The sequence below is a fragment of the Panthera pardus genome, unplaced genomic scaffold, assembly GCF_024362965.1.
Source record: "Panthera pardus isolate Hobbes unplaced genomic scaffold, ASM2436296v1 HiC_scaffold_25, whole genome shotgun sequence".
In the NCBI taxonomy this organism is placed as follows: domain Eukaryota; kingdom Metazoa; phylum Chordata; class Mammalia; order Carnivora; family Felidae; genus Panthera; species Panthera pardus.
This window is the reverse complement of record NW_026526821.1, coordinates 11,890,296-11,915,495: the sequence shown is the minus strand read 5'-3', so window position 1 is coordinate 11,915,495 and position 25,200 is coordinate 11,890,296. Positions and strand designations below refer to the sequence as shown.

The following is a 25,200-nucleotide window of genomic DNA, read 5'->3' as shown; positions in this document are numbered from 1 at the left end:
TACTCCACTGAATCCTTAGTGATTGTCTAACACGTATCCAAGACTTTGTCAGACATAGTTGCGATTGGACCATGATTCTCTCTCTCAAACTTAACCCCAGACATTCATTGAAGTCTCGGAGCCCACTCCATGCCCTGTTCTCTTCCTCCATCATGCTCTTCTACCCTTCTGGCCTCCGTGCCTCTATATGCTGTTCCCTCAGTGTAAATGTTTTTCCCCCTCACCTCTTTCCTTCCCAAGATAGATAAGTAGATAGATAGATAGATAGATAGATAGACTGACTTTAAACCTGACACCCCCACAAAACCTGGAGCTCCTTACTCATCTGTGTTTCCCCTGAGCTCTGCACGCGTCTGATCTGGATGTGCCTAACAGATGTTCCTTGATGGCAGGATTCTCTCTCTCAGTCTTAGTGTCGCCAGCTAAAGCCACTGGGTCTTGTCTCAGAGGAGCCAATGACAAAATACACAGGGAAACATTTGGAGAACCAGCAACCCGCTCTTCAAACAGCAGTGATGACTACATCTGTTGCTATCTGAGCACCACTCAAGGTCTTTGTGTACTTCAACCTTTATCAGCTCAGGTTTAGGCTCCTCTCTGAATTATCTGCAAAGTGATGGCGAGAAAAACTGTCCCACAGAACTCTGCCTTTGCAACAACTCAAAACTTTCCTTTGGAAACTGTTACAAGACTGCACAATGGTGGCTAAGAAGTCCCTTACAGCTCTGTGGTTCTGGGGCAGCCAAAAGGGAAACAGATTTTTAAGGAGACTTTACTAGTAGGAAACCCTGGTCATTGAGATGCAGTGACATTTTATATCAGAAAGGACCCAAGGTCTCCCCAAGGGAGTCATGTTTCTCATCTTTTAGACAGGGTTGAAGGCCTGAGATTTCTCTGCTTGGTGATGTGCAATGATAGAAGCATCCTTTTCAGATTTCATTACATAATGATTAGCAGATTATATAATAGACATGTGACCAATGATTAGGCACCTCTACTTCCTCAGAGCCAACAACACGAAAAATCTACCTACTTCTTTCTATTTTTTACTTTTTTTATCACAAAAAAATAATGCATGAATTTCAATGATACAGATGTGTTTAGAACAAAAAAGGAAAAAGGAAAGCAACCCTATGACACAGCAATTTGATTTATTGGAATCTACCAGAGAAGCAAGCATAAGTACACAGACCTGTTGCATCCTTGTTTGTATTGCAAAAGCAAAAACCAAAAACATTCTAAGTGTCCATCAATAGGGAAATGAAGTATCCATCCTAATGAATACTATGTATCGCTTAAAAAAGATAATGTAAACCTACCTTACTCTGCAGTACATTTTGTGGAATGAAAAAAGAAAGACATCCCCCGGAAATGGAATACAAAACATCAACCAATATTATATACGTTCTAAAGGTATGTGTATATGTATAAAGTCAACAGGAGACAATAATGCAAATATCGATCATTTGTTTTTTAAATCATTCTACAAATACATATTACATGATTTTTATTAATATCTCCCCCCCCCAAAAAAGTAAGCTCCATGAGGTCATAACTATACCTGTTTTTCTCACAATTATATCAACACTATCCCCCATACATATACTACCCCACACAAAATAGAAGGTTCAACAGTATTCGTGTGTTTGTTTTTTAAGCAAGGCTCCACATCCAAAGTGGGGCTCGAACTCATGACTCTGAGCTCAAGAGTCCCAGGGTCTACTGACTGGGACGCCAGCCAGGCGTCCCAACAGTATTTGCTTCTGACGGAAATTTTCACTGAATGCCGGGTTTGATATTAAGATTTCAGGGGCATGACCACGAACAAGATGGACACAGCCCCTGCCTCAAGGAATGTATAGTCTCCTTACCAGAAAGAGAATATTAATAAGACTAGGTTCCTATTGTCCAAATCTGGGACAATCTGAACATCAAAATACGTAATGATACTGATGAATTATAATACTTCGGAGGGAGGGGAAGAAACCATGATCCCGTGCTAATACTAAACATAAAAACATGAAATGCTGTGTTTGTCGGAGGAACATGCCCCTGGGCTACATGTGGCCCTGGGTGCCAGGTCTGACCCCTGCACTAAGGGTGGATGAGAAGCAACAAGTTAGTTCATCTAGTTAGAGAGATGAATGCACGAGGCAAGCCGAGAATGCGTTGATAGAAGGGCAGCCCAGTCTCTGAGAACCTCAAATGTCAGGCCAAGTGTCTGGGTTTGCCCCTGTGAGCACCGGGGAACCACTGAAAGCCTGTGAGCAGGAAGGATGGTGGTTACAGCCCTTGCTCTCCAGACCAGGTGTTTGGTGCTTGGTAGATAAGAAATCAGCACATAAGGCCCCTAGAAATATGGCGCAATGGAATAGAAATGACTCTGCGGCCAGTGGACCCGGGTTCAAGTCCCTGGTGCTGCATTTAGTAGCCCCATGAGTTGGACAAGCCACTCAGTCTCTCTTAGCCCCTCTACAAGCCTGGACTCTGGAACCAGAATGCCTAGATTGGACTTTGCTGCTTCCTTGCAGCAAACATAAATATATACAAATATATATAAATAAATATAATATATATAGTAATATAAAACAAACACAGCAAAATAGGAACATCCAGGAATGTGGGTGAAGGAAGGGTGTATACCATTGTATTATTCTTGTACCTTTCCTCCAAGTTAAAATTTAAAAAAAAAAAAGGTTGAGAAAAGCAAGTATCAAAATAAACTGAAGAACATACTCTCAGTTGGCCGTATCACAAAAATGTGAACCCAGATGTATTTAATTTTTTCAAAATGTTTATTTATTTTGAGAGAGAGAGAAAGAGAAAGCACACATGCTCATGTGCAAGCAGTGGAGGGGCAGAAAGAGGGAGAGAGAGAATCCCAAGCAGGCTCCACACTGTCGGCACAGAGCCGGATGCAGGGCTTGATCTCACCAACCCAACTATGAGATCATGACCTAAGATGAAATCAAGAGTCAGCAACCCAACCGACTGAGCCACCCAGGCACCCAGCTATGTTACTTTAAATGTAATTATGCTGGAGTGCAAATAGGCAAGTGCAAATATCATCTGAAAAGACATGTTTCTTTTTTTCTTCCTTAGAAGTATATAACTTAAAATTTTTGATACTAGGAGATAATTCTCATTAAATGTTAATATTTGCTAGCCTTTGTGGTAAATTCTTTACATGCGTTAAGTTTTTTGTCTTTTAATTTTTATTTTGAGTTATAATTGCACAGATCTTAACAAGTTATAATTCACTGAGTTTTGACAAATGCACTCACCATTTCTTTTAAAATATAGAACATTTCCAGGGCGCCTGGGTGGCTCCGTCAGTTAAGCAGCCGACTTTGGCTCAGGTCATGATCTCACAGTTCGTGAACTCCAGCCCCACGGCAGGCTCTGTGCTGACCACTCGGAGTCTGGAGCCTGCTTTGGATTCTGTGTCTCCCTCTCTCTCTGTGCCCCTCCCCTGCTTGCACTCTGTCTCTTGCAAAAATAAACATAAAAAAAAAACCAAAACAATAATAATTGAAAATAAATAAATAAATAAATAAAATAAAATATAAAACATTTCCAAAACCCCAGAAAGTTCCTTCACGTCCTTTCCAGTTAAGTCCACACGCAGAGACAATCACTGTTCTTATTTCTCTCACCATGATTAGTTTAATCTGGAATGTCATGTAAGTATAATCATTGGGGTCTGGCTACTCTCAGCATACTGTTTGGGGGACTCATCCACATTATAAGTATGACATGTTAATAGTTTGTTCCATTTTATTACTGACTGGTATTCTATTGTATGAAGATGCCACAACTTTACCCATTCACATGTTGATTTACTTTTGGGGTATTTCCAGGTTAGATCTATTTGAACATTCTCTTACAAGCTACTATGAGCATTCTCGTACAAATCTTTTTTTTTAATTTTTCTTAATGTTTACTTATTTATGAGACAGAGAGAGACACAGCACGAGCAGGGAAGGGGCAGACAGAGAGGGAGTCACAGAATGTGAAGCAGGCTCCAGGCTCTGAGCTGTCAGCACAGAGCCTGATGTGGGGCTCGAACTCATGAACTGTGAGATCATGACCTGAGCCGAAGTCGGACGCTTAACCAACTGAGCCACCCAGGCGCCCCTCTCGTACAAATCTTTTAACGGACATATGTTTATATATCTTTTGGGTAAAAATTTGTGAATTTTACTTAAATTTTTTCTTTAGGGAAAATTGGGGTCACAGAGTGGACTTTTCCATAAATGGTGTTGGAACAACTGGATAGCCATCGAGAAAAGCTAATGTTGGATCCACCCGTCACACCACATACAAAAATTAATTTGAGACAGATCATAGATCTAAATATAAAGGCTAAACCCACAAAACTTCTAAATGAACATGTTGGAGACTATCTTTGGGCAGATAAGGATTTTTTTTAGGACACAAAGCCTTAACAACAAAAGCGGGGGGAAAAGACCTTATTGAAATTAGAATTTTCTGCTCATCAAAAGACAATTAAATTTGCTTCAAAATAATGCAGGTGGTGGGTGAAGGGAGGAACTGAGGAGGGTATAGAACAAATAAAACTTGTCATAAGTTGATAATTAATAAAGCTGGGCAATAGGTACATGTAAATTTATCATTCCAATTTACTTTTATATATGTTTAAAATTCTTCATAATAAGTTTTACAATGTGACATATATGTAAAAAAGACGCAGTTAAGAATATAAATAGGCAAGCCACAGACTGAGAAAAAATATTTGCAATACATATATCTGGTAAAGGATTCGTATCCGGAATTTACAAGGTGTCCAAAAATTTGGTGGGGTTCTAAGAGTTAGGCCTTAAATAGCTTTAAAGTATGTAAAGCTCAAAATTGCTTGTGTGCCACATGTGGGGGTGGGTCTATAGCAGCACTGCCCACAGAACTTTCTGTGGTGATGGAGATGTTCCATATCTGCTGTATCCAATACATAGCCACTAGCTATAGGTGGCTATTGAGCTCTAGAAATATGACTTGTGAGACAGAGGAAATGAATCTTTAGTTTTGTTTTTAATTTATTTAAATTAAAAAAAAAATTTTGATGTTTATTTGTTTTTGAGAGAGAGAGAAACAGAACACAAGCAGGGGAGGGATGGAGAGAGAGGGAGACACAGGATCTGAAGCAGGCTCCATCCAGGCTCTGAGCTGTCAGCACAGAGCCCGACGCAGGGCTCAAACCCATGAACCGTGAGATCGTGACCTGAGCCAAAGTTGGACGCTTAACCCACTGAGTCACCCAGGAGCCCCTAATTTATTTACATTTAAATAACCATAATATTGGATGGTTCAGGTCTATGGGATAAAGTCCTGAAAATAGAAGACATAAATCAAAGGGTATGTGCTCTTGTAACTTAAGTAATTATAGGGAAATGGCCCACAAAGGAGATTATATTGTCCATCACTGCATAACAAATGACCACAAACTTAGTGGCTTAAACAACACATGTAGATTATCTCACAGTTTCTGTGGGTGAGGAGCATGGGCACGGCATGACTGGTTCACCTCACGCTACAGAAGACAGATCTCCTTGCAGATTTCCTTAGGATCATTATTTAGCTGAATAACTTTTTAAAGGATCTGCCTCCACCCACCTACCTCACTGCCCATTAGAGACCCCATATTTCTTCCCTGAACCTTGCAGAAGGCCTGGCACACAAGAGACCCTCAGGGACTCTTTGTTGCCTGAATGAATGAGTCTACGTTGGTGGCAAAAATCGAGCCTGCCAAGGAGCACCTGAGTGGCTCAAGTGGGTTAAATATCTGACTCTTGATTTTGGCTCAGGTCATGATCTCACAGTTTGTGAGTCTGAGCCCCGCATTGGGCCCTGAACTAACAGTGCAGAGCCTGCTTGGGATTCCCTCTGTGTGTGTGTGTCTCTCTTAAAATAAATGAATTAAAAAAAAAAATCAAGTCTGTGAAGTCTTAGAGTAGGACCGACACCCCCACTCGAGGCTCACAGAAGATCTTAGATGATGTGGGCAGCCTGAGAGACGCTGACAAGGGCTCCAGGAGAGGAAGAGACTGTTGTGGGAAATGGTTTCCTTGAGGACATTAAGAAGGGAAGGTTCGTTGATTTAACACACATTATTAGGCTGATTGTGGTTTGAAAAACAGCCAGTATGAGTGTGGAGGTGAGAACTGGCAACGCATTTGCAAGCTGAGAAGGGATAGGGAAGAAATTCTCACTGGGGATGCTTAGGAAAAACAGGAAGTGATGTAGCACATTCAAGCTAGTCTCAGCACTGATGGGGGGAGGGGAGGATAGTGTAGGCTAGCAGTTCTCAAAGCATGGCCCCTAGTCCAGCAGCAGCAGGCCTCACCTGGAAAACTGTTGTAAATCCTTGGCCCTACCTCCACTGGCCTGCTGCATCCGGAACTCTCAAGGTTGGCTTCAGCAATTGGTGGTTTAAGGAGCCTTCCAGGTGACTGATACTCTTAAGTGCACAGGTCCCGAAGCCAGACTGCATGTGTTCAAATCCTGAGTACCATTTTCCATTTGTGTTAAAAGGTAATTTCATTTCTTTCTGCTTCAATTTGCATAGCTGTAAAATGGGGATAGTGGAACCTAAGTCATAGGCTGCAATGAGGATTTATGTAAAATGCCTAGAATGATAAGCACAAAAAAAGTCCACTATTAATATTTCAATCCTGTCCTTTTGTCTCTGTGACCACGTGTATAAGCTCGTGGTAAGTTCATCTCAAGAGGCCAAACTGGAGGCGGTCAAACTGAAGCCCAGGTCTGGGGCTCCCCTGCCAGGGTCTGGCGGCAGCTACAAGGCTAACAGAAAGTCTTGTAAATACCTACAGCACGTCTCTGCCTCTGCCAAGGCAACCCCATCCCTGGAGGGGAGACAAGGCATATTTGGCTGGAAAGAGATCAGATGCATGGATGCCTGCCATAGGAACAGGAAAAAGAAACAGTAAAGTGTCAACATGGTCCCCCTTGGGCTGCTGCATATACATGCCAAGTTATTTATTGGTGAAAAGATGCTCACATGGATCGCTAAAAATAATCCTCTTGCATTCAATTAACCTGGTTAACAAACAGGATTTATTTGTCCTGTGTAGTCTACAGACTGTGAGGCCTCTGTGGCCTTTCAGAGTGGAAGTGTCATTGATCAATGATTATCCTGGTTAAGAAAACCTGGTTAGAATTGTTAGCGGAGCCTGCCTTTTAACAAGATGTGTCTTTTGGTAAATGGGCTGGCCACAAGAGCCAATTTGGTGCAGTAGAAAGTGGAGAAAGTTGGAATTCAAAACATCTGGGCTGCAGGTCTGCCGCCTTCTTGTGAGATTCAGGTCTCAACTACCTCAGGAAGCCTCAGCTTCCCTGTCTACACAGAGCAGGAGTTGGGCCCCATCACCAGGGCCAGGAAGTGTGTGTACACAACACTGAAAAACGGTGACTTCCCGAGGGAGCCGAGCCTCCCATTTCTGCTTTCACTGGGCCGGTTCAGGGTGGCCGTGGCCTGTCTTCAACGCCTCTGGTCCTGGCTACTTTCCCTTCTCAGCGTCAGCGTGAATTAATGATTCTGTCTTGTTTCCGCTGTACTTTTAAGGTGCTCTTAGAAATAAGGCAGATTTTTTTTTTGGAATGTAAGCTGGTGCAGCCACTCTGGAAAACAGTATGGAGTTTCTTCAAAAAACTAAAAATAGAACTACCCTACAACCCAGCAATTGCACTACTAGGCATTTATCCTAGGGATACAGGTGTGCTGTTTCAAAGGGACACATGCACCCCCATGTTTATAGCAGCACGATCAACAATAGCCAAAGTATGGAAAGAGCCCAAATGTCCATCGATGGATGAATGGATAAAGATGTGGTGTATATATACAATGGAATATTACTCAGCAACCCAAAAGAATGAAATCTTGCCATTTGCAACTATGTGGATGGAACTAGAGGGTGTTATGCTAAGTGAAATTAGTCAAAGACAAACATCATATGACTTCACTCATATGAGGACTTTAAGAGACGAAACAGATGAACATAAGGGAAGGGAAACAAAAATAATCTAAAAACAGGGAGGGGGACAAAACAGAAGAAACTCATAAATATGGAGAACAAACACAGGGTTACTGGAGGGGTTGTGGGAGGGGGGATGGTCTAAATGGGTAAGAGGCACTAAGGAATCTACTCCTGAAATCATTGTTGCACTGTATACTAACTAATTTGGAAGGCAGCTATGCTCACCACTATACCACCAATGCTATACTAATTTGGATGTAAATTTAAAAAAATAAATAAATAAAATAAAAAAATAAACTGTCAACACTCGTAAAAAATTAAAAAGAAAAAGAAATAAGGCAGATTTTGGGGCACCTGGGTGGCTCAGTGGGATTTCGGCTCAGGTCATCATCTCACGATTCGTGAGAACAAACCCTGTGTTGGGCTCTGTGCAGGCAGTGTGGAGCCTGCTTAGGGTTCTTCTCTCTCCCTCTCTCTCTGCCCCTCCCTCACATGCACTCTCTCCCCTTTTCTCTCAAAATAAATACATAAACTTAAAAAAACAAGATTTTTCTGTTTGTAGCTCAGGAGTGGTCTCCCTTCAAAATTTGCCTAAAAAATAAAAGTAAGTAAAATTTGCCTAAGTTTAAAGAAAAGGCAACTCGATTTGGGGTAAAATATTAAGTAATAGTGATGACAGTCATGATTTAAATCGAGGAAACACCTGCAGTGACACAAGGCCTGTTCCAATCCTTCCGGTCTCTGGATGGGACTTCCACATTTTCCAGATTTCCCTCCTCTCACCCTCCCTCCCAGCCTCCGGTCCGAGGGCCAGGAGGAGTGGCCCATCCTCTGGCCCCTCCCCAGCCTCGCGCAACTTCCCATAAGCCACGCCCCAAGTGCCCCGGACCGCACCGCGTTTCACCCCGTCCCTCCCCCGTGGGCCGCGAGCCCCGCCCCCAGCGCGCGCCAGCCTACTACCTCCGCCCCGCCCCCTCGGGCTCCTCCTTCTCGGCCGCCGTTGCGCCGCTCTGCGCGGCAGCAAGATGGCGGCGCAACAGCAGGACCGTGAGGGTGGTGCGCAGCTGGCTGGGCCCGCCGCGGAGGCCGACCCCCTGGGCCGCTTCACGTGTCCTGTGTGCTTAGAAGTGTACGAGAAGCCGGTGCAGGTGCCCTGTGGTCACGTGTAAGCGGCAAGCCTGGGCCTGGTCGGGGGGAGTCTGGTAGGGAGGGGCGAGACCCGGGCTGGGAGGGTTCCGGGGCGGAAGCTCAAGGACCGGTCCACAGGCGGCTCTTCGCGGGGCCCTCCGGGGTTTCTGAAGGTCTGTGGAAGTTGGCGGGGCGTGCTTCTCCGCCCTGCTCGCTTCCAAGTATCCCGCCGTCTGTCGAGTGCCTACGCTGTTCCAGGCGGCCTGTCAGGCTCCTTCTCATCGCCGATAGTGGAGTGGCACCCTGCTGGGGATTAGGGAGGGTCTCAAATCGGCCGCGGCCGTAGGTGGGGCGCCTGGCTGGCTCCATCGGTAGAGAGTGCGACTCTGGATCTCGACGTGGTCAGAGTTTACTTAAAAAAAAAAAAAAAAAAAAAAAAAAGTCGGCCCTTAGCCGCAGTTTCTATTGAGTAGCCTGTGCATCGCTCTTAAAGTAAGGCACGTATGGCGTCATGTCTCCAGTTCTGCCAAGTAATTCGAATTGCACCGAAACTGGAAAAACGCTGAACTAGACTAAAAGAACAAAAGGGAAGTCTTGATAACAGATCTCACCAGTCTGCCTTTAACTGTGAAAGGGGTTGGGAGTTGCGGGTAGCGATTGTTGGCGTTCCTACTTGTGTGCGACGTTTGCTGCGTTTTGTTTGAGATTAAGCTTCCGTGGCCTGCGTGTTGCTCATACGCTGGTTAGGACGACTGAAGGCAATGTGTCTGAAAATGATAGTACAGACCCTGGGCTGGGGTAGGCGCCTTGAGGTTCGCGGGATTTGAACCTAAGCCTTGCTTCATCAGACACACACACACACCTAAGTTGAAACAACTGTAGAAAATGCGGCCACTTCTCGCCGCTGGGAGTTGGCATTTCCTCGGTGGTCTCCCGCAGTGCTTATCATGGGTATCACCTTGGTATTGTTTTTAGGACACCTTTGCTGGGGAGTAGGCACGATAGGCGCCTGCTGGGCTGCCCAGGTATTCTCATTCGTGCTGCAGTCCTGCAGAGGAAGAGGGTTGGCAGCCATTTTGCAGGTGAGGGCATCGAGGCTCGCAGGGGGCAGGCTCACCATTGTCCGACCCTTCCCAGATGAACTGCAGGTGTCTCCTTGCCAGCCCAGAGAATGATTGGCACCTGGCAAGGGCTCTCCAGCCACACTGACTGCGGTTTGCTTCTTCAAGTCCTCTAAGCTCTTCCTGGCTTTGGGCTGTTCCCGCTTGCAGTTGAGTTAGCCTGGAACTCTTCACACCCCATCTGCATCTCCCCTGCCAACTACTGCACATCCTAAGCCACCTCCCTTATCACCATCCCTCCTTAAACTACTCTGCTTCACTCCTGGGGCTTCCTTCGTCCTTACATCGAGCAGAACTTCGAGGTCATGAGGGCAGTGACCATATCTGTATTGCCCCTCTCCGTGTCCCCAGTGCCTAACGTGTGTCTGAGCATCCATCTTCCAATCTTCCATTCAGCCAACTAAAGTATTTGTGTGCTCACTAGGTGCCAGATTCTTGGGGCGTAGTAAGAAACAAGGCGATAGTGCCCTCAGTTTACAGTCTAGTGAATTGCTGGTAGGTGAGACTAACAAGTGTTCAAAGTATTGTGAAAATTCATTGTGCGGTGGGAGGATAGTACAGGGATCAAAGTGGTGGGGATGAGTAGGGGAGCGATTGGGTAAGAAATTGGCAGTGGAAGCAAACTCATGTGAGTTACGGTGGAGGCTAGATAGTGTTCTCATTGAATCCTCTTTTCCTTGGATCAGCCCTCCTTTCTACCTTTACCGAATTTTGGACCAATTCGTTGGATTTCTTTTCTTTACTTTTTTTTTTTTTTCTTATTTATTTTTGATAGAGACAGACTGAGCAGGGGAGGGGCAGAGAGAGGGAGAGACAGAATCGCAGGCAGGCTCCGTGCTGTCAGTAAAGAGCCAGTCTCAGGGCTCGATCTTAAGAGATCATGACCTGAGGCAAGATTGACCTTGCCAGCTCTTAACTCTCAGTTAATCGACTAGGCCACTCAGGCGCGCCTCACTGGATTTCATTTACCATTAATGTTTATAAAGAGGCTTGATCTAGTGCAATTTAGCAACTGAAGAGCCGCAAAATTCGAGGTTTTATTGAGCCACATGAACCTTCCCCAGGTCAGAGGTCAAGGGGGAAGTACTGGGTTTTAAACCTTGGCTCTTTTCTATACTCACCACGCTAGTTCCAGGTGTTCGTCAACTCAGCGCTGATTGAAGACAGATAGATGCACCCCTGTGAGGGGAGCGGAGTCTCCCTTAGCTCTAGCCAAGTGCTTTTTGCTCAGCAAGAAGTGGCAGATATTTGCTAACATCTCTGCTTGGAAACCAGCATCTTTGTAGCTCTGGCTGGATGGGGCATTGAGTTTTTATAAAACTTTATTTCAAGCCCTAAATGACTGTGTCTCTGCAATTCAGTGGCATATAGCTGGAGAAGGGACTTTGTACATACCGCTGTAACAGAAAGGGTGGAGCACCGAGAAGACTGGACTAGATCAAGGCCCATAAATAAAAAAGGGAAACGGAAAGCCAGCCCATGATACAGGAACCATTTAAAACCAGGCTTGCAAAGGAAATGGTCAACAAAACTAAAAGGCAAACAACAATGGGAGATGATACTTGCAAATGACATCGGATAAAGAGTATAGAAACCTATAAAGAATTTACCAAACTTAACACCCAAAAAAACAAATAATCCAGTGAAGAAATGGGCAGAAGACATGAATAGACGCTTTTCCAAAGAAGACATCCAGATGGCCAACAGACACATGAAAAGATGCTCAACGTCACTCCTCATCGGGGAAATACAAATCAAAACCACACTGAGATACCACCTCACACCTGTCAGAGTGGCTAAAATTAACAACTCAGGAAACAACAGATGCTGGGGAAGATGTGGAGAAACAGGAACCCTCTTGCACTGTTGGTGGGAATGCAAACTGGTGCAGCCACTCTGGAAAACAGTGTGGAGGTTCCTCAGAAAATTGAACTACCCTACGACCCAGCAATAGCACTACTAGGAATTTATCCAAAGGATACAGGAGTGTTGATTCATAGGGGCACATGTACCCCAATGTTTACAGCAGTGCTTTCAACAATAGCCAGATTATGGAAAGAGCTTAAATATCCGTTAACTGATGAGTGGATAAAGAAGATGTGGTTTATATATACAATGGAATACTACTTGGCAATGAGAAAGCATGGAATCATGCCATTTGCAACAACATGGATGGAACTGGAAGGTGTTACGCTAAGTAAAATAAGCCAGAGAAAGGCATATGTTTTCACTCATATGTGGAACTTGAGAAACTTAACAGAAGACCATGGGGGAAGGGAATGGGAAAAAAAGACAGGGAAGCAAACCATAAGAGACTCTTAAATACAGAGAACAAACTGAGGGTTGCTGGGCGGGGAGAGGGGAAAACGGGTGATGGGCATTGAGGAGGGGACTTGATGGGATGAGTACTGGGTGTTGTATGTAAGCGATGAACCACGAGAATCTACCCCCAAAACCAAGAGCACACTTTACACACTGTATGTTAGCCAGTTTGACAATACATTACGTTAAAAAAAAAACAACAAACTTGCATGTTGGGCATGTCTCTGGCACAAAGTGGCTTGTGCATATTTGGTTAATGAGCTGTGTATCCTGGTGTGTGCTTGGAGGAAGGCTTGAAGCTGCTTCTACCTACCATCTAGGCTTCGTTTCTCTGGGACCCTCAGTTCTCTTGGGTTACTCTGGTGATCTGCCTTTGAGAAGAGGTACAAGAAGTGATGGCCACAAGACCCTGTCTACCTCTCCAACCTAATCACTCACCCTCTCTCAGTGGTCTACCCATCATGGTCCCAAAGCCTCCCTTCCTGCTTTTTGGAAACGCCTTTGCACTTGGTATATCATCTCTGCGTGTACCTCTTTGTGTCCAGGTCTGTGTGGCTGTGTCCTCATAGTTTTGGGTCTCAGCTCAGAGGCAGAGGGCCAGAGAAAGAGAATCCAAAGCAGGCCTCACATTCAGCACGGAGCCTGACTCAGGGCTTGTTCCCACAACCCAGGGATCGTGATCTGAGCCAAATCAAGAGTCAGTCACTCAACTGACTGAGCCGCCCAGGTGCCACTCAAATATTACTACCTCTTTAAAGAAGCTCTGTATGATCTATGTCGGCTGATCTCTTTGCCTTGTTTTATTCCCTTCGTATACTTCATCCGTATTGGAAATTAACATTTGTGTTTTTCTCCACTTTGGAATATAAACATCAGGGTGCCTGGGTGGCTCAGTCACTTAAGCATCGGACTCCAGCTCAGGTCATGATATCACCGTCTGTGAGTTTGAGCCCCGCGTCGGGCTCTGTGCTGACAGCTCGGAGCCTGGAGCCTGCTTCATATTCTGTATCTCCCTCTTTCTCTGCCCCTTCCCTGCTCGCTCCCTCTTGCTCTCTCAAAAATAAATAAACATTAAAAAAAAAAAAATCAAGACTGGGATTTTGTTTCCTTCTCTGCTTTACTCTCAGTGATGAATCACTAGGCCCCCTCACCTTCTTCCAGCCTGGTCTGTTTCGTGTGGCAGTGTTAACACCTAGCTTAATGACAAAGAGGAAGAAAGTCCTTAGAGACGGTAAAAATTTGTGAGATGCACCGGTTACCTTTGATGATACGTGTTGAATTCTTCCTAACAGATTTTATTATCCTGCCTTAAGTGTCTCAGGTTGGGCATGTAGCTGGGCTATTTTCATGTCTTAGTGTCCATTCTTTCTGTGTGTCCGTTCATTCTTATCTCAGCATTATTACCTGCCTAGTTTCAGGATAGAAACTTGGCCATCTTTGACTTCCCTTCTCCAAACTCAGTAAGCTACCGAGTACTGCTGACTCCCCCTCTGAATCATTTCTTCAGTTAATTCACTGTTGCCTCAGGCCCTCAGAATTCCTTGCCTTAGCTATCTGTTTGGTTCTACTTCAAGGCTCCTGTCTTTCCTCACCTTAAAAAAAAAAAATTAAAAACCAAGAACTCTATTGTCCATGATAACCTCAGCTATTTTTCTAAAACTTGGATTTGGCCTTGTTGATTGATACCTTTAAACATCTGGGTTCCTACTGTTTCTGAGGAAAAGTGTTAGACTTTTATTTCCTTAGGTGCATCCTGAATTTTTTAAGTCTAAGGGCCTAGAGTATTCTTCCCTTCTGCCAGTGGAGCTCTTTCTTCTGAGGCTGTTTCATGAATGCTGCCTTTGAAGTCTTACCAGCCCTGACCTCCTTGGGTCACAACTAGTTGGTCTTCTCTCTGTGTCCTCATGGTGCTTTATATTCACCTCGAATGGTAGCTCCTCCTGTTTGTGGTGCATTTCACAGGTGCTTGACAGTGTACCAAGAAGGGTCTGCTATCCATATCCCATTCCAGTAATCCCAGAGGTAGCTGCTGCCGTCTCCATTTCACGGAGGAAAAACCGAGGTTCAGGAAAACTCCCCCAGGTCCCTCAGTGGCAGGTGCTGAGGTTTGAAGACTGTGCCATGACCCCTCTCACCGTGTCCCATGATAGTTGGCGTTTTGTTTCGCATTTGTTTCTGTTGGCGGACCCGTGTGTGCTTTGCAGGACCTCCACCCCCTGCTTTTCTGGCCTGGGAGGACTCCGCATTTGAATCAGGAGTTAGGGAGCAACGTGTTTTTAACCCATTACTCATTGACGTCTTTTTAAAAGTTTATCCATTTTTGTTGTCTTGTCTCCACGATGCATGACGCAGGTTCTCTGTGTGTCTTGTTCTAGCTTTTGCTCTGCATGCCTGCAGGAATGTCTGAAGCCGAAGAAGCCTGTCTGTGGGGTGTGTCGCAGCGCTCTGGCACCTGGCGTCCGAGCCGCGGAGCTCGAGCGGCAGATCGAGAGCACAGAGACTTCTTGCCATGGCTGCCGTAAAAATGTATGTGGAAGTAAAACGGAAGTCGGTGTCCTTCTGCGATGAGGGGGTAAAACACAGAGCTGTTGCCACGTGTTTCTCAAGTTAGAGCATGACTAGGTGACTAACAGCACGTGTGCATGCTAGTTATCTGCAGCCGTGGCTGTGCTGTTTGATTTTAGTACCTTTATTGGTTTTGATTTGCTTTTTAAAGAGTTGGTTTAGTATATTATACATCGTAGCTTTGGAAACTAAAACGTTATCCCATTTTGTTCCTTTAAAAGACGCGCTTTTCCAAAATTATGCGTAACTTTAGATCATAATGACAATGCTATTTATTTCTTTTTAAATATGTATTTATTTTGAAGGAAGGAGCACACACACGCGTTTGCAAGCTGGGAAGGGTCAGAGAAAACCCCAACAGGCTCCACACTGTCAGCGCATAACCTGACGCAGGGCTCTGTCTCCTGAACCATGAGATCAGGATTTGGATGCTTAACTAACTGAGCCATCCAGGAGCCTTTGTTTCTTAATTGTTTTAACATAAGATGAGGTCATCTCAAAAAAGTTATCTGCTGTAACGAGTTTGAGGGAAAATTTTGTCATCTGTGTCAATATAGATATAAACCTTAATATTTGAACTTTTTAGCACTTGATAGGAATCACGACATAAAGGTCAGTATGAAATTATTTGATTATAATAGCAATACCAAACATTTGAAGTGCACCCATTCTGTTGTATAATCTTGTTAGAATCCAGTGTATTTAACATCTGTAATAAAGGAGAAATGTTATTCTTATTTTCCAAGAGATGCACACAGCCTTACAGGTTTTAAAATCATTATGATTTTCTTAATTTCAGATCATACAAAAGTATAAAATAATGTAGGCTTGTTTCCTACTCTAGAGATTACCTTTTTATTTTTTTAATGTATTTATTTTGAGAGGGGGTGTGAGTGAATGGGGGTGGGGGCGGGGGCAGGGGCAGGGGCAGAGGCAGAGAGACAGAATCCCAAGCAAGCTCCATGCTGTCAGCACAGAGCCCAGCATAGGGCTCAGCACAGGGCTCAATCCCACAAACTGTGAGATCGTGACCTGAACCAAAATCAAGAGTCATATGCTTAACCAACTGAGCCACCCAGGTGCCCCCAGAGATGACCTCTTTACAAGTGATTCAGTTTAGAAGGCTGCAAAACATTTTTTGCCCTTTGACAAACGCAGATCTAAGGTTTTTTTTTTTTTCTTAAAAAATTTTTTTTTTGACGTTTTATTTATTTTTGAGACAGAGAGAGACAGAGCATGAACAGGGGAGGGGCAGAGAAAGAGGGAGACACAGAATCTGAAACAGGCTCCAGGCTCTGAGCCGTCAGCCCAGAGCCCGGCGCGGGGCTCGAACTCACGGACCGCAAGATCGTGACCTGAGCTGAAGTCGGACGCTTAACCGACTGAGCCACCCAGGCGCCCCTCTAAGGTTTTTACCAAATAAAGTTGTCAGAATTTTACAAAATAGGATCACAGTGTATAATTCTAGAGCTTTTTCTCATTTTTGAAAAAAAACTTTCACTTAATGACTTACTAGTCTAACGTGTCAGTTTCATTACTTTAACACATTAGTGTGGATGGCCATAGAATGGATATACGTTACCATCTCCTTCCTTTCAGATTGATTTAGCACTAAGGGTACACAGTGGCTACTGTTCTGAATAGGGATATTTGCCATCCCTTTTAATTGGGAGCTCTTTGGTTGGCAGCTCGAAGTCAAGTTCTTTAGCTGGAGGTAAGACAGAAAGAAGCATTATGGTAAACCAGAGCTCAAATATTGAAACTTTCTTTTTTTCTTGTGCCTTCCTTTAATTTTGGAACTCAGGATATTGAAATGAAGTTACCGATTACTTTATGTATGCGTGATGGATTTTTCTTTTTCTGTATACTTTTGATATTCTCCATTTTAAAGATTAATGTTTGTATTGTATCATATCTCTACGTGTATTCTGCCTCAGAAAATGTTTATCTTCCCTTTACCTCCCCTTTTTCTTCATTCCTTATACTTTTTCTTTCTTTTTAGAACACCTGCGATGAAGCGCTCTCCTCTAGGTTTTCTCTTTTCAACTCGTAAAGGCTAGATTCTGTAGGAGAAATAGAATTCAGATTTCTGGATTTCCGCTTTTTGTTTTTGTTTTTTTAAAGATTATTTACCACAGTCTGGAATTCTGTACCTTAACTAGAATTACTGGTCTTTATCTCTTACACTTAAATGATTACTTTTTGCTGCTGCACATAATAGAATGTGGTTCTTGGCTTGCTGTGAAGAGGCTAGTTTAAATGCTATGTGTAAAACTTTTAAACCTTCCCTGGGTTTGGAGTGTGTCTGAGCAGAGAGCATACCTTGAATACAAAAACCTCTAGGAGAGTGATTTTCGAGTGGAAGCAGACATCCTGGATTGGTCAAGTAAGACATCAGCTTTGGTATAAACAGAGCCCCTGCCACAAACGTGGTTTTAGCCCTGTCAGCATAGCTGGGAGCCTGGTGAGATTGCAGGGTGGTACAGGTCTGGTTTTCACCTGGCCCTTGCTTCGGGACTGTGTGGGACCTGGTCCAAGGTCTGACTAACTTGTGGGCTGTCATTCTTTCTAAGTTCTTCCTATCCAAGATCCGGGCCCACGTGGCTACCTGTTCCAAATACCAGAATTACATCATGGAAGGTGTGAAGGCCACCACCAAGGATGCCTCCCTTCAACCAAGGTGAATGACTCCCTCAGGTGCAGGTCCTCTTCTGCTATGAAGACAGTGGACACTTTGCATGTTTCAGGGTTTAGTTGTAGGAGTTTGGGGAAGTGGATGTGTAGTTATCATTCAGATGTATGCTGGCTACGGATGTACCACTATTACCTGTCCGTTTTCGTTTTGGGGTGGGGTGTGGAGGACTCTGATGTTCACTTCAAATGTTAGCTCTGCTATGAAGTTATGTTTGAAACAGTTGATGTGCTTCTGAGGTAATTGTCAGAATCCCCGTCATAACACTTTGAACTCTGCTCCCTGTTGGAGGTATGGAGATGGAAGTGTGGAAGGGTACTCACAAAGAGATTTCTTCTGTTCTGCCTTTCATCTTCCAGGAACGTCCCAAACCGTTACACCTTCCCTTGCCCGTACTGTCCCGAGAAGAACTTTGATCAGGAAGGGCTAGTGGAACACTGCAAGCTGTCCCATAGCACGGACACCAAATCTGTGGTAAGAGGAGCTTTTTATGGAAAAAAAATTAAACAGAAAAACGAACAGGAGTAGTGCAGCGAACTGTGTACCCTTCACCTAGATTCACAGATTGGTAACATTTTACAGTATATGCTTAATGATACTCTGCGTGATACTCTACATTTTGCTAGCCATTCAATAATAAGTTACAGATACCATGATCTTTTGTCCTACACACTTCAGCATATACCTCCTAAGAACAAGAGCATTTTCTTCGAAAATCACGTTTTTTGTGTTTGTCACGCTCAGGAGATGTAACTTTGACATAATCTGATATCTAATATAAAATTCATGTTTAAATTTTAACAATTGTAGGGGTGCCTGGCCAGCTCACTTGGCGGAGTATGCAACTCTTGATGTCGGGGTCATGAGTTGGAGCCCCACGTTGGGCCTAGAGATTACTTTAAAAAAAAAAAAAAAGTGGACTGCCCTTGAATTTTAACCATTGTTATGTCCTTCATAGCAATATCCTCCTGCCCCCAAGTCCTTGATCTGTGTGTTACACGTAATTGTCATGTCTCTGGTGCTAGGTCTTTCTTTGCCTTCCATGACCTTAACATTTAAAAAAATTTTTTTTTTTTTTTTAACGTTTATTAATTTTGAGACAGAGAGAGACAGAGCATGAATGGGGGAGGGGCAGAGAGAGAGGGAGACACAGAATCGGAAGCAGGCTCCAGGCTCTGAGCCATCAGCCCAGAGCCCGACGCGGGGCTCGAACTCGCGGACCGCGAGATCGTGACCTGAGCTGAAGTCGGCCGCTTAACCGACTGCGCCACCCAGGTGCCCCGACCTTAACATGTTTAAAGAGGACAGGCCAGTTGTTTTGTAAGAGGTCCTTGGATTTCGGTTTGTGTGTTTTTTCATCATCAGAAGCAGGGACGTTCCATAAGTGATGTGTCCTCCAGATGCCGCTTCAGGGGTCATGTGATACTGGTTGGCCCCTTTGTTGGTAACGTTCACTTGGATCGCTTCGTGTCCACCAGGTGTCTTCTGTGTAAAGCTGTCGTTTTCCTTTTGAGAGTAGTATCTTTATAGTTGTGGGGAAAGGGAATGTATATGAAATTACGGTGCACCTGAGTGGCTTAGTCGGTTAAGCATCTGGCTTCAGCTCAGGTCATGATGTCACAGTCTGTGGGTTTGAGCCCCATGTCGGGTTCTGGGCTGACAGCTCAGAGCCTGGAGCCTGCTTCGGATTCTGTATCTTCCTCTCTCTCAGCCCCTCTCCCACTCATGATCTGTCTCTCAAAAATAAATAAACATTAAAAAAAAATTACTAGGGAAGTGTTTATCACTCCTTTAGGTATCACAGACTGGTACGTAGGGTTTTTTTGTTGTTTTTTTTTTTTTTTAATGTTTGAATGTGGTCCTTTTCAGTAGTATTACCCTTTCCTCTTTTTCCTTTCAAATAAGTTCTATCCCCAACATTGCGGTTTCTGGTACTACAACCTAATTTTCTCTTTTTTCCCCTCCTTTGGCTTTCTGACATTCATGTGGTTATTTTGTCTCTGTTGAAGCCCCTCTTCCTTCATCCATTGGCCCTCTGTTCTATCCCTTCTCCCTTTGCAGAACTCCTTCGTAACTGTGGATGTTTCAGCCCTTCCCTTTGGAAGTGACCTCCTCCTCAGTCTCCTGACCTGACCCGTGATCTAGCCCCATATCCACAGCTGCCTGCCCAGCTCCTTCTACCAGGAATCTTCCACCATTTCAGATTCGTCTTTTGCTAATCCCTTTTGTTACGATACCTTCCTTATTACTGGTGGAGTTCCATCTCTAAGCTGACCACTGAGGCCTGCTTCTCCCTGTCCCAGCTCCTCTCTGTCCATCTCTGAATTTTCCGTTCTAGCCAGTTGATCGCCTGGAATGCCTGTATTGCTGACTCCTGGCCTTTCCTCTGTGCCATTGCCAGTCTTGTGGAGCACCCTTTCATGTTGTGTCTTTCCAAATACCTCCCAGTCTTCAACGCCCAAACTGATTTCTTTATTATTTTATTTTATTTCATTTTTGTTTTTATTTTATTTTTTAATTTATTTAATTTATATCCAAGTTAGCATATAGTGCAACAGTGATTTCAGGAGTAGATTCCTTAATGCCCCTTACCCATTTAGCCCATCTCTCCCAACCCCTCCAGCAACCCTCTGTTCTCTATATTTAAGAGTCTCTTATGTTTTGTCCCCCTCCCTGTTATATTATTTTTGCTTCCCTTCCTTTGTGTTCATCTGTTTAGTATCTTAAATTCCTCATATGAGTGAGGTCATATATTTGTCTTTCTCTAATTTCACATAGCATAGTACCCTCCATTTCCATCCATGTAGCTGCAAATAGCAAGATTTCATTCTTTTTGATTGTCGAGTAATACTCCGTGTGTGTGTGTGTGTGTGTGTGTGTGTGTGTGTGTGTGTACACCACATCTTTATCCATTCATCCATCAATGGACATTTGGGCTCTTTTCATACTTTGGCTATTGTTGATAGTGCGGCTATAAATATTAGGGTGCATGTGCTTCAAATCAGCATTTTTGTATCCTTTGGATAAATACCTAGTAGTGCAATTGCTGGGTTGTAGGGTAGTTCTATTTGTAATTTTTTGAGGAACCTCCATACTGTTTTCCAGAGTGGCTGCACCAGTTTGCATTCCCACCAGCAGTGCAAAAGAGATCCTCTCTCTCCGCATCCTCGCCAACATCTGTTGTTGCCTGCGTTGTTAATGTTGGCCATTCTGGCAAGTGTGTGAGGTGGTATCTCCCTGATGAGTGATGTTGGGCATTTTTTCATGTGTCTGTTGACCATCTGGATGTCTTTGGAGAAATATCTATTCATGTCTTTTGCCCATTTCTTTACTGGATTATTTGGTTTTTGGGTGTTGAATTTGATAAGTTCTTTATAGATTTTGCGTACGAACCCTTTATCTGATATGTTTGCAGATATCTTCTCCCATTCTGTTGGCTGCCTTTTAGTTTTGCTGATTGTTTCCTTCTCTGTGCAGAAGCTTTTTATCTTGATGTGGTCCCCATAATTCCCAAATCGACTTCTTACATGAGGGCTTTTCAACCTCAGCCCTCTCGTCTCAGCATTTACTTTGTAAAAATAGCACAGAAGGTTGTGTTTTACTTCCTCAGGTTATTGTTCATCTGTCATTTCCTTGTTTTTCTTTGTGCTTTTGGATCATTTTGTGTGCTGGGTCAGAAGGCCATAGTCTAGGCCCCTACTGGGCTAACACATTGTCCTGACCATAGTAGGGGATCAGGAAAGGGTAGGATCATGGCCAAAGCCGTTAGGCACTCTCACGTGTCATTTGACCTGAGTGGGAGACTGACCGTGTTTTCTGGGATACGAACGTACCTATGAAGGAGTGGCCAGGCCCTAAACTGATGTGTCAGGAAAGCTGCCCTGGAAGAAAGGCCAGATACGGGCCACGGAGGGCTAATGTTAGGTCAAAGGTCAGGTGCCTAAGACCGTGCTTTTTTGTTGAAAGGTTTGTCCGATATGTGCCTCGATGCCTTGGGGAGACCCCAACTACCGCAGCGCCAACTTCATAGAGCACATCCAGCGCCGGCACCAGTTTTCGTACGACACTTTTGTGGTGAGTCTGGAGCCCGGGGCCTCATCTCTCCCCTGGGGTAACAGCACAACAACATCCCTTCTCTTTCCTGGAAAGCTGTGGGTCCCCTTGTTGAGTTTTGTCATTGATGTGATGGGCTCCCTGGAACAGCAGCTGTGTGGTCTGTGTTCGTGAGCCCACTCGGTGGTCGGAGCCTTTGTTGTGTCTGCAGTGAGACGTGATGTAAGATTGCTCCTGGGTTTTCTTCCAGAAGTTTTTCCCACTTTCTTTTGGTATGTGTAGTTTCTACCCGTTCCAGCACCTGGCTTGGGATCCTGAAGCTCAGATGCCCATGGGGACCGGGCAGGTAATGGAAATGGTCTCCCTGAGGATTTGCAAGCCAGACGGCACCTGACACATGTCATGCTGCCATCAGCGCCCGCTGACAGTGGTGTGTAGAGACACAGGCACGGCATTGCCAGTTTTCTCCGCCTGTCCCAACCCCAAGAAGCTGGGAAGGCGGAATTCCACATGAAGTGTCACATGTTCTTTAGAGCGTCTTAGGTCAAACAAAACACATCCACTTGCCAAAAGTAGTCATCCGGTTTGTGTCCTTTCCCCAGTGCTGAGTGGGTTTGAAGGGACCCACTGTTGTGTTAGCATTCTAGCAATAGATAAATTTGGCCAAACCCTTGAAGTAGAACATTTGTTTGTTTGTTTATATACATATATATGTATGCTGTGAGGATTTTAGAACAGGCTGTGTTTCAGGACCCAAGAAGGAAAGTATGACTCTTTCCTAAGTTGTCCTAAGAATGTGTATTCTCAGTCTAAGAGAGTGTCTGAGATTCAGACTTCCCAATAACTGTCCTTTTTGTTAGTGCCCTGAAGACAGATGAAATTCCCGAGTTGTGATCAAGTAGGTAATTTGGCCTCGTTGAATGAAAAGTCCAGTTTCACTGCGGTGAAAGTCCTCCCATGTGAGCACTCGGTCTGTGCCAGGCCCCGCGCACAGGTGCCCCGTGGTCCTCATAGTCCCCGTCCAAGGGAGCCATCAGTGTTCTCCTCCTCAGGAGGAGGCGGCAGAGGCCCAGAGAGGTCGAGCAGTTGGCCCAGAGCTCCGTGGCTGGCACCAGAAACAAGCTGGGATCCGTGCTGGGCCAGGCGTCTCCGGAGCCTGTCACTGGGCCGCCCCGCTTCCCCCATTGAACGGGAGTCTTTGCGGCTGTGACGGGTGCCGAGGCCAAGGGTCTGTGTTTCGCCCTTAGGATTACGATGTCGATGAAGAGGACATGATGAATCAGGTGTTGCAGCGCTCCATCATCGATCAGTGAGCGGTCTCTACTGTCCAGCTCGTGCTCCAGAGCGTCCGTTGTGTGTTGGGCGTGAAACATGTGACTCCTACACCTTCAATGTACAACAGACCTGGAAGTGAGCTGTGGTCACTTCTGACAGGGAAAAGGTCCCCAGGTCAGAGCCGTCCCTTCCTTTGGGGTCTCCCCTACTGTTAAGTCTGTCATGTGTCTGGTCTCTGATTGCCCTCAGCTGCTCCCTGGAGTTTCCGCTTCCTCTTCTGGAAGAGAATCCAGATTCTCCACCTACCCTTGTTTCACTCTGGTTCCTCCCCTTCAGTGTGCATCTCTCAGGTCCTCTGAGCCAGCCAGGACCTGTTCTGGGTCACGAATAGCACAAACGAGACCAGCACCTCCCTCCTCTCCTTGTCCCTGAGGTGAGGTGTGTGAGCTCTGGCAAAAGTGTGTCCCGTCGGCGGGGGGGCTCCTTCTGTGCTGCGGAGGTTCTGTTAGTTGGTCCTTAGCAGCAGCTGCCGGAAGCTGGAGTGTACCTCCTGGGAAGCATTTCAAAAGGCCCGTTGGGGTGAATGTTCTGGGTTTAGCATGATCTGATGCTGGAAGTTTTGATTAGTTCTATTTTCCTACCGCTCCTGCACACCCTTAGAGCTAACTGGTTCAGTCTTAAATGCCTGCATGGTGCCTTTTTAGGATAAGGTGTAACCACATCTTTTTAGTGACAATAAGTGTTTCTAGGTTAGGAAAGTTAAACTCCATTTATCCTTAAGTGGGGAGGAGGGTCAGCTAAGAGCAGTGCGAGGGCCGTAGCTTTTTGGTTCCGATTTTCAAACTAACATGGTATTTTCAAAGGACTGCTTCATGTTTGCCTCTCTGTTTGGGAACCTGCTTACATTCTTGTCCTTGAGGCACGAAAAGGAGTCCTCACATGAGTAAGAAGGAAGAGGTTTGGGGGCTCCAGTAGATACTATAGTTATTTTATCTTTTATTTGGTAACTTAGATTAAACTGAGTATCTGAGTATTGCTTTTCTATCATAAATGGTTTCCTTATGAAACGGATTTCCATCTGTAAATCAGTGTGTGAAACCTGCCTTGTAAAGCAGAGGTCATGGGAAATCTAGTCTCACAGCCTGCTGTCTCCTTTTGACAAGACGCACTGTTGAAAAGGCAAACACAGCTCTTGTGAGCACTTGTTAATGGAAACTGCTGGAAACTAGCTCAAGAAACTTGAAGTTCACCATGTTTTGCGAATATTAATAAATACAAGGCTGAGAGCGGTGTCAGTCTAATCTGTAGGAACATAACCAAAAGACGTGGGTTTAGGTTCATTTTTTCGTGTCAGACCTCTCTACTCTGAACATGGAAAGTTTTTCTGGTCAGTGGCTGGGGTTGTAAGTGACAGGGAGCTTTGGGGCCTGTGAGCACCGCTGTTGTGGGCCTCTCCCTGCCTGCCAGTGGGGGCTGCAGACGCCTAGTGACCAGCAAAGACAGGGCCCTTTGCTAGGCAAAATAATCTCTTCTAATGTGATGTTGCTTTGGAGGGCCCAAATGTTAAGGTCAGCGCCTTCGCTGTGATTTCGGGAAAAAGTTCACTTAGCCCTCCCTGACTTGAGAGGTCTGAATCTGGAGGGAAATTTGACAAAGCCTTCATTTGAGGGAACGGATGAGAGTGTCCATCTCACTAATGGTACCAAGAAACTGATTTCCTTGTATTAAGTGCACTTCATGTATTTCTAATAAGATGACTTTCCAGAAAGTGAAATTTGTTATGTTCTGGCTTTTAAAAGGTGAAATATAAATAAATTTCATAATTTATCTGATTGGCAAGCTGTAATGCCTGTTTTCATTAACCACTTTTTTTTTTTTTTTTTTTTTTTTTTTTTTAATTTCAAACGTTTATTTCGAGAGAGGGAGAGAGAAAATTCCCAAGCAGGCCCTGCTGTCAGCACAGAGTCTGACACAAGGCTCGACCCTATGAACTGCGAGATCGTGACCTGAGCCGAAATCAAGAGTCAGACAT

General features: G+C 44.7%; 1 protein-coding gene and 1 long non-coding RNA gene across 2 annotated transcripts; both read left to right on the top strand.

The window, feature by feature from the left end:
- The first annotated feature begins 262 nt into the window (after positions 1-262).
- Positions 263-4,405, top strand: LOC109272296 (uncharacterized). Its single transcript, XR_002082395.2, has 2 exons — positions 263-1,413; positions 4,222-4,405. It is a non-coding gene; the product is annotated as an uncharacterized LOC109272296 (long non-coding RNA).
- Positions 4,406-9,001: 4,596 nt separating this feature from the next.
- Positions 9,002-25,000, top strand: RNF114 (ring finger protein 114). Its single transcript, XM_019458171.2, has 6 exons — positions 9,002-9,177; positions 14,959-15,109; positions 17,722-17,828; positions 18,200-18,314; positions 21,807-21,914; positions 23,141-25,000. The coding sequence occupies exons 1-6, from the start codon at positions 9,038-9,040 to the stop codon at positions 23,204-23,206; spliced, it is 687 nt and encodes a 228-aa protein (XP_019313716.1). The 5' UTR covers positions 9,002-9,037; the 3' UTR covers positions 23,207-25,000.
- Positions 25,001-25,200: the final 200 nt, after the last annotated feature.

Coding starts and splice junctions, on each gene's coding strand:
- RNF114 (XM_019458171.2), top strand. CDS start 9,038: ATGGCGGCGCAACAGCAGGACCGTGAGGGTGGTGCGCAGCTGGCTGGG. Junction 9,178..14,958: donor CAGGTGCCCTGTGGTCACGT/GTAAGCGGCAAG, acceptor GTCTTGTTCTAG/CTTTTGCTCTGCATGCCTGC. Junction 21,915..23,140: donor TTTCGTACGACACTTTTGTG/GTGAGTCTGGAG, acceptor TTTCGCCCTTAG/GATTACGATGTCGATGAAGA.